The sequence below is a fragment of the Sylvia atricapilla genome, chromosome 20, assembly GCF_009819655.1.
Source record: "Sylvia atricapilla isolate bSylAtr1 chromosome 20, bSylAtr1.pri, whole genome shotgun sequence".
Classification (NCBI taxonomy): Eukaryota; Metazoa; Chordata; class Aves; order Passeriformes; family Sylviidae; genus Sylvia; species Sylvia atricapilla.
This window is the reverse complement of record NC_089159.1, coordinates 9,114,217-9,130,588: the sequence shown is the minus strand read 5'-3', so window position 1 is coordinate 9,130,588 and position 16,372 is coordinate 9,114,217. Positions and strand designations below refer to the sequence as shown.

At 45.5% G+C, this 16,372-nt stretch overlaps 1 protein-coding gene across 12 annotated transcripts in view; it reads left to right on the top strand.

Moving 5' to 3' along the window:
• BCAS3 (BCAS3 microtubule associated cell migration factor) overlaps positions 1–16,372 on the top strand; it is a 300,050-nt gene that overhangs the window by 121,933 nt on the left and 161,745 nt on the right. For 11 of the 12 annotated variants that reach the window (XR_010745132.1, XM_066333524.1, XM_066333513.1 and 8 more), the window contains 2 exons: positions 2,324–2,520; positions 4,461–4,558. Coding sequence is in view for 11 of the 12 variants with exons in the window: in XM_066333524.1 (XP_066189621.1) it covers positions 2,324–2,520; positions 4,461–4,558 (295 nt within the window). In the remaining variant the exon portion in view is untranslated. Of the gene's footprint in view, positions 1–2,323; positions 2,521–4,460; positions 4,559–6,021; positions 6,258–16,372 lie in introns of those variants that run through there. The other variant, XM_066333523.1, reaches the window with a different exon arrangement.

The following is a 16,372-nucleotide window of genomic DNA, read 5'->3' as shown; positions in this document are numbered from 1 at the left end:
CATGGAATTCACCCTGACAAATTAGGTGGGTTTCCTCTGGTTTAGGAACAATGTTGTTATGAGAGTGATGCATTAAATGTGTTGCTGGGGTGTATGGCATAAATATGAAATATTTATGGATGGGATTTGCTTCTCCCACTGGTGAATAAATCATACACAGCTTTTTTTCCTGAAATGAGAGGTTAGGTTTCCACATGGACCTGTCCAGGAGGGGCATTCACTGGGGAATCCAGTCATGTGAATTCACTTACCTGTCTGAGGTTTCAGATGTGGCTGCACACTGAGGTGTCTCATTTGTCTGTGCTCTGTCTGATTTCTCAGAGCACAAAGATGATGAAACTTCTCAGTCAGGGGAGTCTGAGGAATTTTATCTCTCAGCTCCTTGGGACCAGATTTCACCTGTAGTTTTCCAACTCTCCAAGACTATTTGGAGGTATTTGCTTATTTTACTGTTCAGGAAAAAAAGAGATGATGATAAACCTACATTGTGGCTGTTTGTTTATTACTAATTCTTGGAAGACATAAAGATGTCAACAGAACTTAGACTGCTCAAACTTCACCACATCCATCCCTCTAGAAGAGTAAATACATTTATAAAGGGGAAAAAAAAAAAAAAAAAAAAAAAAGGCCCCCAAGTGATGTCACAGAACACAGATAATTCTGAGAATGCTCCTGGAATGTTTAATTCCTGCTGAGAGCAGGAGTGATGAGAGCCCTTGGAGCACGGCAACGCTGGCGCTCCCCGAGCCAGCCACTTCAGATTAAGCCTAAAGTGCAAGGATGTTTTTCAGAATTAAAGTGTTGTTATCAACAGGAACAGCAAGCAGTGAAAAAACACCGCCCTTCACTTCAACTTTTCAATTAGAACAGTGGGTAATGTGTGCTGTCAGTGGGAAGTAGATACAATATGTTTGTCCTGCACACAACAGGAGAGTGAATAGGAACATCTGGCCATAGCCTCAGTAAAATTGCAGAGGCATCTGTTTACCTCTCGGCTCTGTGACACTGATGGTTTCGAGCTTAAAATACACAGATTACTTTATCTGTGGCCTAATTTACGCTGCTACATAAAAGCTACTTGCTTTGGAAACGGCTGCAGCCAAGCTGAGTTAGGCTGAGCTAAATGCAAGGGTGGAAATGGAGCTGCATGGGCTGTGGTTGTTGTCTGACATTAGCAGAGAACTGACATCATCCAGGGTTTCAAATTGCTCCTGAAAGGTGGAGAATCACTACTAGCATACAGCTATGCACCTATAGAAAATCCTGTTCTCCTGAATTCCCTCGCTAACGTGCATTTCTGCTGGGAGGCTGATGGTTGTTTTAGGGTTTGAATTGACAGGAACTTCATAGTCTATTTTATATTTTAGAAGTATGGGTTCACCAGAGCTTAATATTTTCATTTTGTCTTTCCTTTTACTGACCTTTGAAAGCTCTTTCTGATTTTTAGTGTTGCATTGCACCATCTTTCCAGCCTTAATGATTCTATTCTCTTGATTACAGAAATTCTATGCTTTGTTTAGCCTTTTATTTACAGCTTTCCTGATCACAAACACCACAACTTCTGTTGAACTGTCAGAATTTTGGTTAACTGGCTGTGTTTGTGTGGAGCCTGTGTGTGGAGCACATCCATGGCTGTGTTGCTGTGCTGAGCTGATCCCAGCACTCTTCCCATCATTGCTCTGGGTTATGGATCCTGTGCTTCCCACAAGATGCTCCATGCCAGCCTCTCCTCACACGTGCCAACAGGAATTAGGAGCTGTGATTTGCCATCCAGCTCTCCCTGTATCCATGGGAAGCAGTTTAAGCTGTGAACTTTCACAAAGCAGCTGTAACAAAGCTGGAAGGAGCCCTCTGGAAGCAGTGTCCTCCCCCTGCTCAGGATGAGGGATGTCTGGGGAATGTGGGATCCTGGTTCCTCTCTCTGCTCCATGCAGATTCAGGCAGAGATGTGTTCTCTCTTGGTCACAGCATTCGAGTTTTGGGGTGTATTTCATCATGGCAAAGGGAGGAAAGAACAGGACCAGGTGAAGTGGTGACCAGGATGAAGCTTTGACCTTTAGAACAATTTAAGACCTGGACTTCATTGTCCTGACACTGGTGCTTCAGAAATTTCTAGTCTCTTCAAGAAGCTCTTGGCTTCAGCTGAAGCATCCATTCTCTAGCAAAGACATCCCCAGTTACCCCTTGTTAAACATTCCTCCAAACACCTGGGCTCTGACCACCCTTTTCACATGAGGACAGCAGGAGTCCAGCCTGGGAAAGAACCACTCACTGTGCCAAGCTGCAGCTGCGTGTTAATCCCTGCCCATCTCCCTCCCCACAGGTGGAAATCGTGACTCACACCGGGCCTCATCGACGCCTGTGGATGGGCCCCCAGTTCCAGTTCAAAACCATCCACCCCTCGGGCCAGACCACGGTCATCTCCTCCAGCTCCTCGGTGCTGCAGTCCCACGGCCCCAGCGACACCCCACAGCCTCTCCTGGACTTTGACACTGATGATCTCGATCTCAACAGCCTCAGGTAACAAATAAAACCGGTTTCCCTGCCGTCTCACCTTGGTTGTGTGTAGAGCCGGGTGTGTAGGATGTGGTTTTTATCAGGTTTGGCCAGGGCAAAGCCTTGGAAGAGCATGTGAGGCAGTGAGAAAAATCCATCCAGGCCAAGCAGCTCAGGTTCCTTTTGCTGCCCCTTCTTGGGCATGTGACAGGGAAATTCTGTCCAGCACAAAGTCTGGTGGCCTTGCTCAGTGTCCTCTTGCCTTTCGCAGTTTCTGCATAGCTTAATAAATTCATTTTCTCAGACCTGAGTGGGAGCTTTGTGCCATGAATTTAGACAGCAGTCAGTGTGTTGGAGCAGTAAGTGAACTTCTGGAATGTTTTCCTCCTCCCTGTTTTTATTTTTTCCCACTCCTTTTTTGCCTTCCTTGTAGTTCTTTTTCACGTATTTAATTCATCTGGTTTTGGACATTAGCTGATTTGGAATTGGGGGCAGGGGGTTGTGCTTAGGGAAGGAGAGTGAAGGTAACTGTGGGTTTACATTTACTGGTGATTTCTAGAGAGATTTATGCTCCAAGTGTTTGTGTCCTGCCCAGTAACTCCAGATTTAACAAGTTTCCATGCTCCTGACTCTGCATGTGATTCGAAGTCCAAAGTTCTGTGGTAGGGACTTGGATTGTTTGGGACTGTGTCTGAAACTCTTAGGAGTAAAGCAAGAGAGATGGATAATATGACTAATCCCATCCAAAGTGAGCAGATTGTCCTCAGACTGGAAATCCATGGGTTTGAAATGTGTGATTTCTCCTTGTGTGTGATTACTGCCACAAGGAAGGATATGGGTGTCAATTTTTTTTTTTTAATATGTATGTATGCACATGCAGAAAGAAAGCAGAAATTAAAAGAAATAATACAGATCTCTGTTGCAAAAGGAATAAACAATTACAAATGGATCATTAAAATACTGGTGTTGAGGAGGGTAATGGAGGCTTTTGAACCAAGTTTGGGTAGGGTGAGCTTTTTCCTTTGAGGCTTTCTGAGAGCTCCCATCTGAGCCATCCTTTAGGAATACCAACTTTGAGTCTTTGGGTGGATTATCCCAATCTCAGCTGTACCAAACGAGGGAAGACAGAAGTTTCCAGTAGCTTTTAAGCCATTTCAGAGTTAATTTGCTGCTGATGCCCCAGCTGATTCTGGTTTGGGTGGGATTGGACCCTGCTGAGTGTGTCCAGGTGGTGACTGCAAATCATCTGCCCAGAGGATGGGTGGAGTCCCCATCCCTGGACCTGCTTAAAAAGGACTATATAGTGCATGGATTAATTAATGAGGAGGCTGTAGGATGGATTGGGGCTCCCCAAGGTGTCTCCCAGCCTGGCTGAGTGTGAATTGTTGGTTGGTTGGCAGGATGCAGGCAGTGTGCTCAGAGCCTGTCAGCATGCCAGGGTCCCTGCAGCTGACCTGTGCAGGTCAGAAAAAGGCCTGGACATGGCACTCAGTGCATGGATTAGTTAATGAGGAGGTTGCAGGTTGGATTGGTGCTCCCCAAGGTGTCTCCCAGCCTGGCTGAGTGTGAATTGTTGGTTGGTTGGCAGGATCCAGCCCGTGCGCTCGGAGCCCGTCAGTATGCCGGGGTCCCCGTAGCTGACCAGTGTGGGTCAGAAAAAGGCCTGGACATGGCACTCAGTGCCACAGATTAGTTAATGAGGAGGCTGTAGGTTAGATTCATGCTCCCCAAGGTGTCTCCCAGCCTGGCTGAGTGTGAATTGTTGGTTGGTTGCAGGATCCAGCCCGTGCGCTCGGAGCCCGTCAGCATGCCGGGGTCCCCGTAGCTGACCAGTGTGGGTCAGAAAAAGGCCTGGACATGGCCCTCAGTGCCATGGATTAGTTAATGAGGAGGCTGTAGGTTAGATTCATGCTCCCCAAGGTGTCTCCCAGCCTGGCTGAGTGTGAATTGTTGGTTGGTTGCAGGATCCAGCCCGTGCGCTCGGAGCCCGTCAGCATGCCGGGGTCCCCGCGGCCAGCGGCCGACCGCCGCGGCGTCTCCACGGTCATCGATGCTACTTCAGGTAGGAACACCTTCCTTTTCTGGTTCAAATCCATCCATCTGCTCTTTTGTTTTGGCTGGTAATGTGTGTGCTGATTGTTGGCATCGAGGTTGTCCTGGTTTTCTGCACCACGGGGTAAGTGCTGTCTCATACAAATTCTCAATCTTGCCGTAATGATGATTCTTTTTGTTCCCCTCCAATGTGAAGTCACAGCATTGTGGTAAGATCTGGACACACTATTTATGTAAAGTTTAACATGAGCTATAGAACGCTAAAAACTGCCTAAACTAAAAAGCAGAACATTTACAAACACTAACACCGAAATGCTTTTATTAATGAATGCCTAAAGCGCAGAATATTACAGTTCCATCTCGTTTATAAAGTCGCTTTCATTGAAATGTAATCATAAATGTAATTGATTTCTGTGAACAGTCAGGACAACAGGAGAGTTTATCTAATGTTTGTGTAATAGGCACATTTTCACTGCTCTGCTCTGAAAAGAGTGTGTAGATTTAATACCACAGTGGTTGTGTTAATATCAACAGAGTAATAGATGTGCTATAAAGTTCTCTTTTCCCCTCAGTGCTGGGGAATAGCCTGCCTAAAGAAACAAGGGCAGCAGCAGAGCTTTATGTTCCAGGGCAGCTGTACAGCGTCTGAGGGTCCACACAGCAGGATTTTGTCAAATAAAATCTCTCACAAGTAGAATTATTAAACACACAGCATTAGTCAAACAGTCAGGTCGGAGAGGATTTTAATCTTTAGCGATTTGAAAATCCCCGGAGACTCCTGATTGGATTGAGGTTAAACTGTAAAAAGAGACTGTGACACATACAGAAAGGGGTTTCTGAAGGTTGGTTTGAAGAGAGTTAAAATAAAAGCTCCTGTTTCAGACTCTGTTTGCTGTTTGATATAAATGCTGAGTCCAAGATACTTCATTGTTTGCCAAATGAATTTATTTGGGTATTACGGGATATTTCATGTACGTGTTTATAACAGAGTTCAATGGTAACCACATTTACTTTGGATATTGAGAATTGTCCTTATAAATTCCATTTTCAAATATTTAAAAGTTGTTAAATTAATTCCTGTTGGGCTTAGACAAACATCTGGTGCTGGTTATTGAAAGGGAATTTTGTTTGTTTTACTACATGGCAAAGTAATTTTGAAAATAATTGTTTGATACAGAAGAAAATATTAATGCATCAGTTAGGATTTTTTTTTTTTTTTGCCTTGTTCATCTATGCTTATTGCTCCTAAAAGGTTCCAAGCTGGAATCACAGGAGTGCTTCAGGCTGTGTGTGTGATACTTGAGATTCAGGGTGATGAATGGCAGAGCTGTGCCTCACTATCAGCTGATACAGAGAGATCTCAGCATTATCATTATAACAGGAGGGATTTTTTTCCTCCTGTGGTGGAGCAGTGCCTTCACCTGTAACAGGGATGTGCAATAATTCTGAAATGTCACCATTCTGTAACTGTAGCACTTCCTGAAGCTGTGTGAGCCCATCTACAACAGAAACAGTGCACACACAGGACTGTGCCTCTTCCATGCTGAACAGCTTCTCCTCAGGTGTGGATGGGGCTTTAGCATGAACTGACTCATGTGACTGTGATGAAGCCTCATTTGTAATGCCTTTAACATGTGTGTCCGTATTAAAATTGCCAAAATCCATTGTATACATTGTTAGGAGACTGAAAATACATTTACTGCACAGCAGTGACTCAGTTTGGTTATAGCACTTCATAAGTTTCTCATAAACAATCCGTGGGTTTTGTTAGGGACATGCTGATGGCAGTTTTTTATTTGCTTCACCCAGACAGGTTGGGTTGGAATTGATTTTTGATTGAGGGATTTTAGCATCTCTTTGCAGGTTTTGTATTGCCTGATCCTCCCTTTTTCCCATGCAGAACTCAGGGGTTCAGATTCTGAATTGTGTGAATTGATGGCTTAGAGTAAAGGAGGCACAAGGAAAATACATACACTGTTTTTTGAGGTTGTAACAGGGCCCAGCAAAGGAAAGGAGAGTATTTTATACTTATTTTCTTCTCTTCCCACCTCTGAGATGCGCAGAAAACTCCACGAATCTCAGCTGTGGATGGGAAGGGTTTGGTTTTAAGGCCACTCATGTACAGCCCTGGGTTTTTGTGTTCCACTCCATTCTCATTTCCTGCTCTTCCCACGCCGTGCCCTACACGGCTGATGTTCTTTATGGAAAAGACATTTTTAGCTTTGAAGGGTTTTTAAGTAGGTCATAAATTCTATTTTTTTTTCCCCTGCCTGAGCTGAACCAGGAAGTGATTGTTGAGCTCTGCCCCTGCACTGGAGCCTGTTGCACTTTATGAAGATGCTTATCTGGAGCTCTGATTGCCTGTTGCTGGGAGATGCAACCCGTGTGGCGCCTCTGCTTATCTGACTCATCACTTCTCCTTCCTAGCAAAAGACCTCAAGTACATGTTTATCATCTCCCATTATCCTCCTGCCTTTCTCAACAGCTTCCTTCCTTCTCCCCTCTTGGTGGCAGTTCTTTTGTTGCATTTAATAAGCAGGTTGTGTGGGTTTGTTGTTGTTTTTCCTTTTTTTTAAGCGTGGTTTTCCTCACATGGTTGTAAAACTGTGATATTCTAAGGATGGTCTCATAAGATCACTTGCCAAAGTCTTCGTTTAAAAAGTGCAAAACTGATGTTGTTATCAATAATGGAAGTTTGCAGTGGCATTCTCAAGGTGGATGGCTGAATCTGTAAAGATTATTTGGTTATATTTTAAAAATGCATATTACAGTATGGTTCTCTCAACTCAAAATCCTCCTAAGACGCTGTTCTCTGGGTTATTTTTTCAAGAAAAGTTTGCAAAAAATTCAGTCACCTAAAAGTACTGGCCACCTAAAGGTTTGTCCTTCAATGCACATATTTTAGTCATATGCATCACAGAGAGAATATACCCTCAAGGATGAAATGCACTGTAATTCCAGATGCTGTTCCAGATTGGCAGTTGGGAATGTTAAAGGGGGACAACGGGGAGTTTAAATCTTGGTTTAAATCCTTAAAGCAGGGAGCCTTTGGTGATGATGCAGCAGCAGAAGCACTGCACAGGTAGGAGCTGCTCACTGTGTGCAGCAGGCAGAGAGTGTTTGTCCTCCTGCCCAAAGCTGTGCTCAGCCTGTGGCCTTGGCTTTAACACAGGTGGGTTAACTCCTAGTAAGTCACATTCTATTTATGAGCCCAGAAATGAAAGAAAAACCTTAAAGAGTCCAGGCACCTCTCTGAGTTCTCATTCTGTAACCTGTGGAGGGACGACATACATCATACGTGTTACATACCTGAAAAATCAAACCTGGGAGAACTCTCTGCCTAATGAATGATGCAGAAATTAGGGGTGCAGGCAGGTTGGGGTGTCTGTACAGTCAGCTCTGAGCTGTCAGAGCTAGGAAGGCTCCAGGGAAAGGATTTTGCAGCAGTTGTGGTCGGTGAGTTTGCCCACAGAGTGTTTCCTTCAGCTGCAGCCCAGGTGCGGGCTCAGTGACTCAGGTGTGCTCAGTGACTCAGCCCTGCTCATTTTAGAGAAGTGGCTGCATCTCTGTGTCTGTCTGTGGAAAGCCTTGTTTGTTCCCTCACACAAAGAGCTTTTGGACACTTATCCAGCAGCCAAGTAATGATTTGGTTGCATTGCTAGTGGAGGATGAGAACATTGACAGAGAAATTGTCTCATCTCTTTTTTTTTTGTATCAACCTCTTCCTTTCCTGCTGGGAGAAGAACACAGAATAGAATCATAAATCTGTTTCTTTCTTGCCTAGAATAAATGCAGAGATTGAGCGGGGAGGATTTCAGTGGATGGCATTATTTAATGAATAAAATTAATTTGTAGGAGAAAAAGATGCTGAGGATTGTTTTCCTCATTAATTGTGTGTGGGGTGGGGAGAGAACCTTAATGTTCTCAGCTGAAACCTGGTGAGTGCTGTGCTGCAGGGGGATGCACACATCATTTTTTCATGAAGATTGTTTATTACTGTTGTATGAAACTCTGACAATGCTAAGCTCTCTTCTGGTTACTTCAATCAATGCCCACTTAAAATCAGCTTGTAATTTAGTACTTCCCTTTCTTCTGTGTGTGACTGGCTGCTCATGGACAGAGAGCTCTGCCTGCAGAGGGTTTAATGAACAGAAGAATTGACTGAGGCTTTGTGTTGGGAGGGAGTTGTCCTTTTATTGTTCATCACCACACCTGTGAGGCAGCGACCACGGGACAAATTCTTACTGTCCGGCATTGCTCTCGCTTGGAATTGAATAAACACTTCTTCTGTCACACCTTAAACCATCTGAGCTCCTTTCTGTTGTATGCACAATCAAATATTTATTCCCAAACGCTGTAGACCACAAAGTGCTGCCTGGGAGCGGGCACAGCTCAGTTATTCAGGTAGTAAAGATGTGTGAATGCAGCTGGCAGATGAAGCCCCCAGCATTGTGAATTCCCAGGCTGTCCCTGCTGCCACAGGCAATAAATGCCAGGCTGAGGCGGGGCTGGGCTCCTGTTCCAGGAGCTCTGGTGTCAGGCTGCTGGAGCGGAGGCAGCCAGGGGCTGCGGGGAGATGAAATCAATCCGGGCTGCAGTCCTTGACCTGAACCTGTAATTACCTGCACGGGATAAAGGTGGTTTGTTGTGGCACATAGAGATTGCACTCAGGGCTGCAGAGGATAATGCTGAGCTTTGAAGGCAAGGAAAGGCTTTGGGCCCTGGGCTGTTCTTCACAGCAATTGAGAGGTTTTAATAACGGGCAGAGAACAAGCTGCTCTTCGGGGGCATCACCTGTTCAGGAGCACAAAAACACCGGCTGCTTGGTTTGGAGTTACTCATCCTGTCAGCCCGAATTTCCACGAGTTTCAGTTATGCTTCTTTCCTGCAATTACTTCTGTGCTGATCCTGTTATTAAATCTATTTAAAATGCTTATTATGTTACCTGTTTGCATAACGTTTTAGGCATTATTCCCTGACTGGTGACAGCATGTGGGGTATCTCAGGTGTTGCTGTTTCCTCTCATGTGCTCCTGCTCTCTCCATCCAGCTCATCTGCTTTGCTAAGTGTGTGTGCACGAGCTGCATCATGCAAAATTCTGATCCTTCGAATGTTTTCAACTTGATTTATTTCATCTAATTTGAGAAAATGTTATCTGATGGTTTTTGAAGAGAGCCTTAAGACAGAAGTGACTCCAGCAGGCTCCAAGATGCCAATGCAGTGTAGATGATTGCATCTAGAAACAGCTATGCCCCATAGACTGGGGAGATGTGAGGAGAAATTAAAATGACCTGACACTACTGACTGGGCACTTGCTGCTGGATCATTGCCTGGACTGGGAAAAGACTCAGCTGCAGGGATCCATGGAGTAGCATTAATGTCTTGAAACACTGATGGGTGTTTTCTGGAGGCAGGAGAAGTACACTGGAGAGGACAGGCAATGGCAGCAGTGAGTGCAAGGCAGCAGAATCATTAGAGGCTGATTTAATTTTCCACCCTGTGATGATTGGGGGTGGTTTAGTCAGTTCTGGAGGTGGCAGCTCACTCCCCACAGCACAATGTGGTGACGTGGGGTGGCTTTACCCTGCAAGGGACAGAGGAGTCTCCTCATCCCAGTTTGCCTCTGGTTCAGCTGAGCAGTCTCACAGTGATTGAAGCTATTCATCTCTTCTAAGCTGGGTACATTTCAAACCAAGTCTGTATCAGCTTAAAAAAAAACCCCAGTGCTGCATGCATCTGATTTCACTGATGCAACTGAAAAATCAAAAAAACCCCAGCATTTCTAGCCCCTGCTGGAATCCACTTTGATTTTCAGCAGTGGAGGTTCCTGGAGGTGCTGCTCTCCTCCTTCACCTCCCCCAGGTGATTTTTGGCCCAGCAGTTCCTCTGTTGGTGTCACAGCTCCCCGAGAGCTGAACTGTGACCTCCCCAGCACGGAAACCAAATCCAGAGGAACAGGGTTTTTTTTTTTTTTTCCTTCACACAGGAAGATAAGTTGCCCCCCAGGGGCCCTGATAATGGTCACTGGCCCAGAGCTGCTGCTCCCAGACAGTTGTTCTGGTGTCACACAACCTGCCCGACGCGTGTAGGGGCTCCATTAGTGCAGCCTCTGCAGCATCTCACTGCTCAAGTGCGAGCTGCTGACTTCCAGTTGGGGAAGCCACCTTCAGTTCACAGCAGCTGAAAGCCTGCACTGGGCTGGAGCACGGTGTAAGCACAGAAATGCCTTTTAGGGCTTATTTAGGGGGGGCAAAAATAATCTTATTATCTGGGGTGTTTTCTGCTAGTTAACAAAAACTCCTTCTTAATCCCAGATTCTGATGTGGCCCTTAATTACCTTTCATTAACAGTTGTTAGTGCTGTGTGTAGGTAGCTTTAAAGCTCTGAATAAGTGGGAAGTGTTGATTCTAATCATATCTGACACCACAATCTTCTGTGGAACAACACATGAGCTGAGATTCCCGATGGGCTCCTGTAGGATACAATATTTATTATAGCTGGAGATCTAAGAGCTCCCAGCTACTGTTAAACTTACAAGAGATCCAGAAACCTCAGTGTCTGTACTTGTGTTTTGAGAGATTGCACAGAAATAACACACCACTGGTATTTGCAGGCAGCGTGTGCATTGACATTTCTGCTCTTTTCCTGCGCTGCTTAAAGGAAGTGTTTTGCAAATCTTTATATTTTTATAAGCTTGTAACATATTCTAAGCTCATCTATTAATCTGGACCACTTGAAATGGCCTTAAAATGGATGTGCAAGTTTGAATTTTGGAGTCAGTTTTGTTTCAGGGAAAGCTCTATTTGTAACCAGTTTATAATGGAGACATTTCTGTTTAGTGATTTCACTCAATTAGGCTGTATCTTTCAAAATATTTGCTCAGCATTTCACATGCTTGCTTTGAAAATATCTAAATATGCCTCATTATTTCTTGTTGCCTCTTTGGCCTGCAGTCTCTGTGAGATGTTGAGGGTTTCAGCCATCAGGATTATGGTTCTCATCCTCTTGAGATCTTCCTCTTTTTTCAGGAGGTGTTCCAGAGCCCTTGTCCTCAGGGCCCTGCAGACCCTTCCTTTTGCCTTTCAGCTTCCTCTTGCTGTAATTTTTAATGCAATAAACATTTATATTCACCACTGTTAATCCAGAAGGAGCAGGTTGTGGCAATTGTCCATTAGAGTGTGATAAGGAGGAACGAGCAGAAGTGTGGATTTGGGGATATGACACATATAAAACTCTTGAGCTCTTTGGCGTGATAAATTAGCCAGGCATTTCATCTGCTCTGAGGTGGAGTTTAATACCTTGAGGGTGTTCCAATCCCAGCCTCCTCACCCTGGCTACTCACTAGAGTAAAGATGTTCTCTGCTGGGAATAAATATTTATAGCTGAGTTGAAATACAGCCTGTTGGTGCTTACTTGTGTATATATTTTATTGCCTCGGTGACGTAAAGGGTAAAGAAACAGATGGAAAATATTTTGTTTTCCTTAATTATCCACCACTGTGGGATACCCATTGGCTTGGAGCTGTGGCTCCTCCCCTGCCTTGGACTCCATCCCTGGCATCACCCCAGCCAGATTTTAATAGTTCTTTATCTGCTGCTTGCATTGCTTTTAACTTTCACTTTTTATTACAACCCAGGCTAAATTGGGTGCTGGTTACTGCTCCAGCTCTGCCTGGAGAGCTCAAAAAAGCCAAAAAGCTGGTGCCAGCAAGTGGCTGCTGCAGAGAGCAGGGAATGGCAGCACGGGGTGAAAAGAGCCCCTGGTTGTCACCATCCTCCTCCTCCTCAGTTGCTCTGGTGTGCGGGGAGAGTCCTGGAGGTCCCAACCTCCAGCTGTGGAGCTTTTATTCCTGCTTGGAACAGCTCACCTGGGAGTCTCCTCCTTCCAAAAGGAGCCTCTGAGGGAGTGCACAAAGCCAAGCACTCCCTGTGCTCAGACCTGCTGCTGCTCCCCTTGTGAAGATGAAAACAAGCAGGGCACAGTCAGCAAAAGGCAGAAAACAGGTTTGGGGTTATTGGCATCATCATCCTCATCCTCATCCTGGGATTTCTCCAGGTGAGAGGTGGGCCCTGAGCCCTGGTGCCCTGAGGCTCTGGAAAATGGAGCAAGGGAAAAAGCAAAAGGTGCTGATATGAACAACATATGGCTTTTGCTGGAGTTTGGCCACGGATTGAAGGCCTCAGAGTGGATTCCTGGGGCCTTCATATCCTATCCCAAAACCAACACGAAAGCCTTTCCAAAGACATTTTCTAAGCTCTGCCATTGTAATAGTCCTCTGGAAAATCCCGTCCCCAGGTCAGGTGGGGTGCAGACCATCCTCTCCTGAAATCCCAGCCTTGCCAAGCCTTTCTTCCCTGACATTTCCCTCCAGCAGCAGCGGGGGCAACCATTTGTGCCTCGTGTGGAAGGCCCTGGGGGCTCTGGCACAGCTGCTTTCCCTGGAGCTCACATCTGCTGCAGGAGCAGGGCTCCTCTCCCTGCCTCTGTCCCAGCTGGCCCCGGCTCCCTGCAGCCCACCTGCACTGGGGGATAACTCCTGAATTCAGGAGGCTTTGGCATGGTTTGGGGGAGTTTTGGTGGCTGGATCTGCCATCCCCTTTTTGTGCTGCCTCTCCTGGGCTCTGCCACGGTGCTGTCGCTGTGAGAAATCACACCTTGGTAGCAGCTTTGGGACACTGCAGAGAATCCACTCCAGGAGAGTGCTACCTATTTAATTTTGCCTTAATGTAAGAAAGCAGAAGCCACTGTTGCAGTGAGACTCTTGCAATTCCCAATAATTGGGATTTCCACCTCTATTATTTACAGCAGGAACGCTGAGCAAACCAGTCTGCCTTTTGCCCATCACTGAAAATATACTTTTTTAAAAGTAAGGATGATTTTATTTGTGATTGAATGTCAGATGTAGTCAATGGCTGTAGGTCATCTGCAAAGGTTTTTTTGTGTTGCTGGTGGATTTTTAAGAAGCAGAAAGTTGCTATGAAAGAATTTGGAGAAGCAAAAAGTGCTCTGGTAGTCCTTTGGTTTTGGTGTTTGCATTTGAGCTTTAAAAAAAAAACCCAAATAAAAGGAAACCAATACCCAGTATCCAGTGAAATGCTTACAGGGAGCTACATTTTAGCACTGAAGTTAGATAAAAAATTCACTGTATCATAAGTGAACCATTTCCCCCTTGATTTGTGTCCAAAATATGAGGAAAAATCTTGCAGCTGCATTATGCATTTTACAAAAGAACATATGCATGCATTTAAATCATTTACATTTCATCTTTGCTTTCTCTTATTTTTAACCCATATTATGGTGAGTGACAGCGTGTTTGGAAAACTGAGGTTGAAAGCAAAGTTTAAACTTTGATGCCCAGTAAGCTGAACTGCCAGCAGTGCTTCACTATTTCATGATTTTATTTCAAAGTTTGGCTCATGCTTTTTTTCCTTTCTCCCCAATGAAACGTGATTGAAACTTTGCGAATCCAGCTGACAAAAAAAAAGTTAAATAAAAAAAGTCAAATTATGCTGCACTTGGTTTGTGCTGGTCCTACAGTTCCTGCAGAGGAAAAGAATCCATCCTTATGGAAGCAGGTTCTTGGGAGGATACACAGCTCAAAGATGGGTCAGGGCTTCAGTGAGTTCATTAATTGATGATCTTTAGGTAGTACCAAATATTCCCCATGCTATAAAATGGATTTTGATAGGGGCTGAGGAGGGGAAGGTAGAGGGGCACCAGCTCTGATGTGGCCATTTCTCCAACTACAGTCATGAGTTTGATTTCAGTGAAATACTCAGCATTTCTGAGGCCCAATGATGCCAGGTGTGGGATTGCAGCAGCTCTTTATCAGTTCAAATCCACTTCTGCAGCAGGAGCCGAGAAACAGTTTGGGCTTGGGGAGCTGTGACGTTTTGTTCAGTGCCATCAGCAGGCAGCACACCCCCGCTGCTGTGCGTGAACAAATAAAATCCAGCTTTATTGGCCTAGTTCTGGCCTTTTCATCACCCTCCAGTGAGAGATTGTGCAAGGCGTGAAGTGCGAACGCCGCGCGGGGTCACGGCAGCGGCACACGGGGTGCCAGGTGAGGGATCCCTCCCTTTTCCCCCTGGGAAAACTTGGAGCTGGGCTCTCCAGGGCATCAGCACCATGCAGAGGTACCCAATGGTGCCGGGCAGTGGGGTTTGTCACCTTGCCTTTGTCCCACAGAGCCGCCCCGGTGTGACACTGCCACTGCAGCGGGGACGGGGCAGGGTGGCAGTGCCCAAAGCTGCCCTGTGAGCAGCCAGCTGCAGTTTGGGCTCTGTCACACACAGCCAGGGTGGTCACTGCTGCCTCTGAGCCCTGGGGTGTGCAGGGACACTGACACACACGGGGTGTGCTTGTAAAGGTGGGTTTGAAACCAGGGTATTTGCACGCGTCTCTTGATTCAGAGCTCAGCATACAGGGGGACTTTGTATCCCAGCTGCTGGCAGAAATTCTTCCTCGTTGTCTTCACCTTCCACAAGAGTTAAACTTCCAGTTCTTAATTTATTTTGCTGGTAAAGATTGGCTTATAATTGAGGCTATCACGTGGAGGACCTGAAACTTATTTGTATATCCATCCTTGCATGTTTAAAACCAAGTCAAGAAACTAATGAGGTTACAAAAATATTGCTGATCCTGGAGCAAATACAGTTGGAGAACATATGCTTTGGTTTTACATTTCTGCCTCTAAAAGGTGACATGTCCCGTGTTTGTCATTTAATTTAACATTCTATATATTTTTAAACGGCTGTATGATTTGAAATCTCCAGATGCCAGGCTTTGTGCTAAATGAGGTTGACAGTTCAGTGATGTGGAAGGCCATTATCTCACCTTTGTGCTTCTAAACTGTAGCCACTTGCCTCTGCCTGCTCATAATGCATTTACTGCCTTGCAGCCCAGGAATTTTTAACACCTATTGAAAGCATTAATTAGCTATGCCACGGCTGATGAGCGCTTTAAGTGAAAAGCAAGAATTGATGCCGCTCTTTGAGTTGATATTTCTCCCTTTCCAGATGATGAGGAGTACCTAGAGAAATTAAACCTCCACATTCCTCGGGCAAATTCAAGCCCTGACTGTGCCCTGGCTGTCACCACGAGTGACAGTGCCACATCAGAGCTTCTGTCCACGTCCTGTCTGTGCCTGGGACATGAGGCCACCTCCTGATGAACGGCTCTAAATGGCTCCATCCCTGCCAGCTGGTGCTATCTGTAAACCAATAAACCCAAATTCAGCCTTTTGCATCCCATTACTGCTGGCCTGAGTCAGCAGGTCTCAGAGAGGATCATTTTTCTCCGCCCTTAGAAAACAGATAATCATTACTTGGCCCGTTGAAGTTCAGTAATGCAAGAATAAATGTGTCACTTGGATCTTAAAAGCTCACCGGCTAGAAACTCTCTCTCTTGTCTGATCAGGCCTCCAGTGCCTTTGATCACTGTTTTCTCCTCTTTCTCAGCAGCAAACCTCTTGGTTTTCCCCATTTTCCTGGGCCCTTGTGACAGTGTTGTGCTGCAGATCACAGCTGTGCTCAGGCACCGTAAGGTTTGTGTGATTAGTCAGCATTTGGTTTCCATATATAGCAAAAGGACGTCTGGAGAAAATATTCTCCTACGTATTTCCAGGCAATAGGATCAAAGCCCTCTCTCTGAGTTCTCAGTTTTAATTTATCTCCTCTTGCTTTGCTGTAGAAGGAACATCAAATGGAGTCTGGTGTTTGTGGGAGGGAAGGGAGCCCTTTGCTGGGTAGTTTTGGGAGCAGCATTCATCCCAAAGCTTCAAATCCTGCCCTTTCTTCCTCCAGAGCATTGCCAAGCTCTGAAT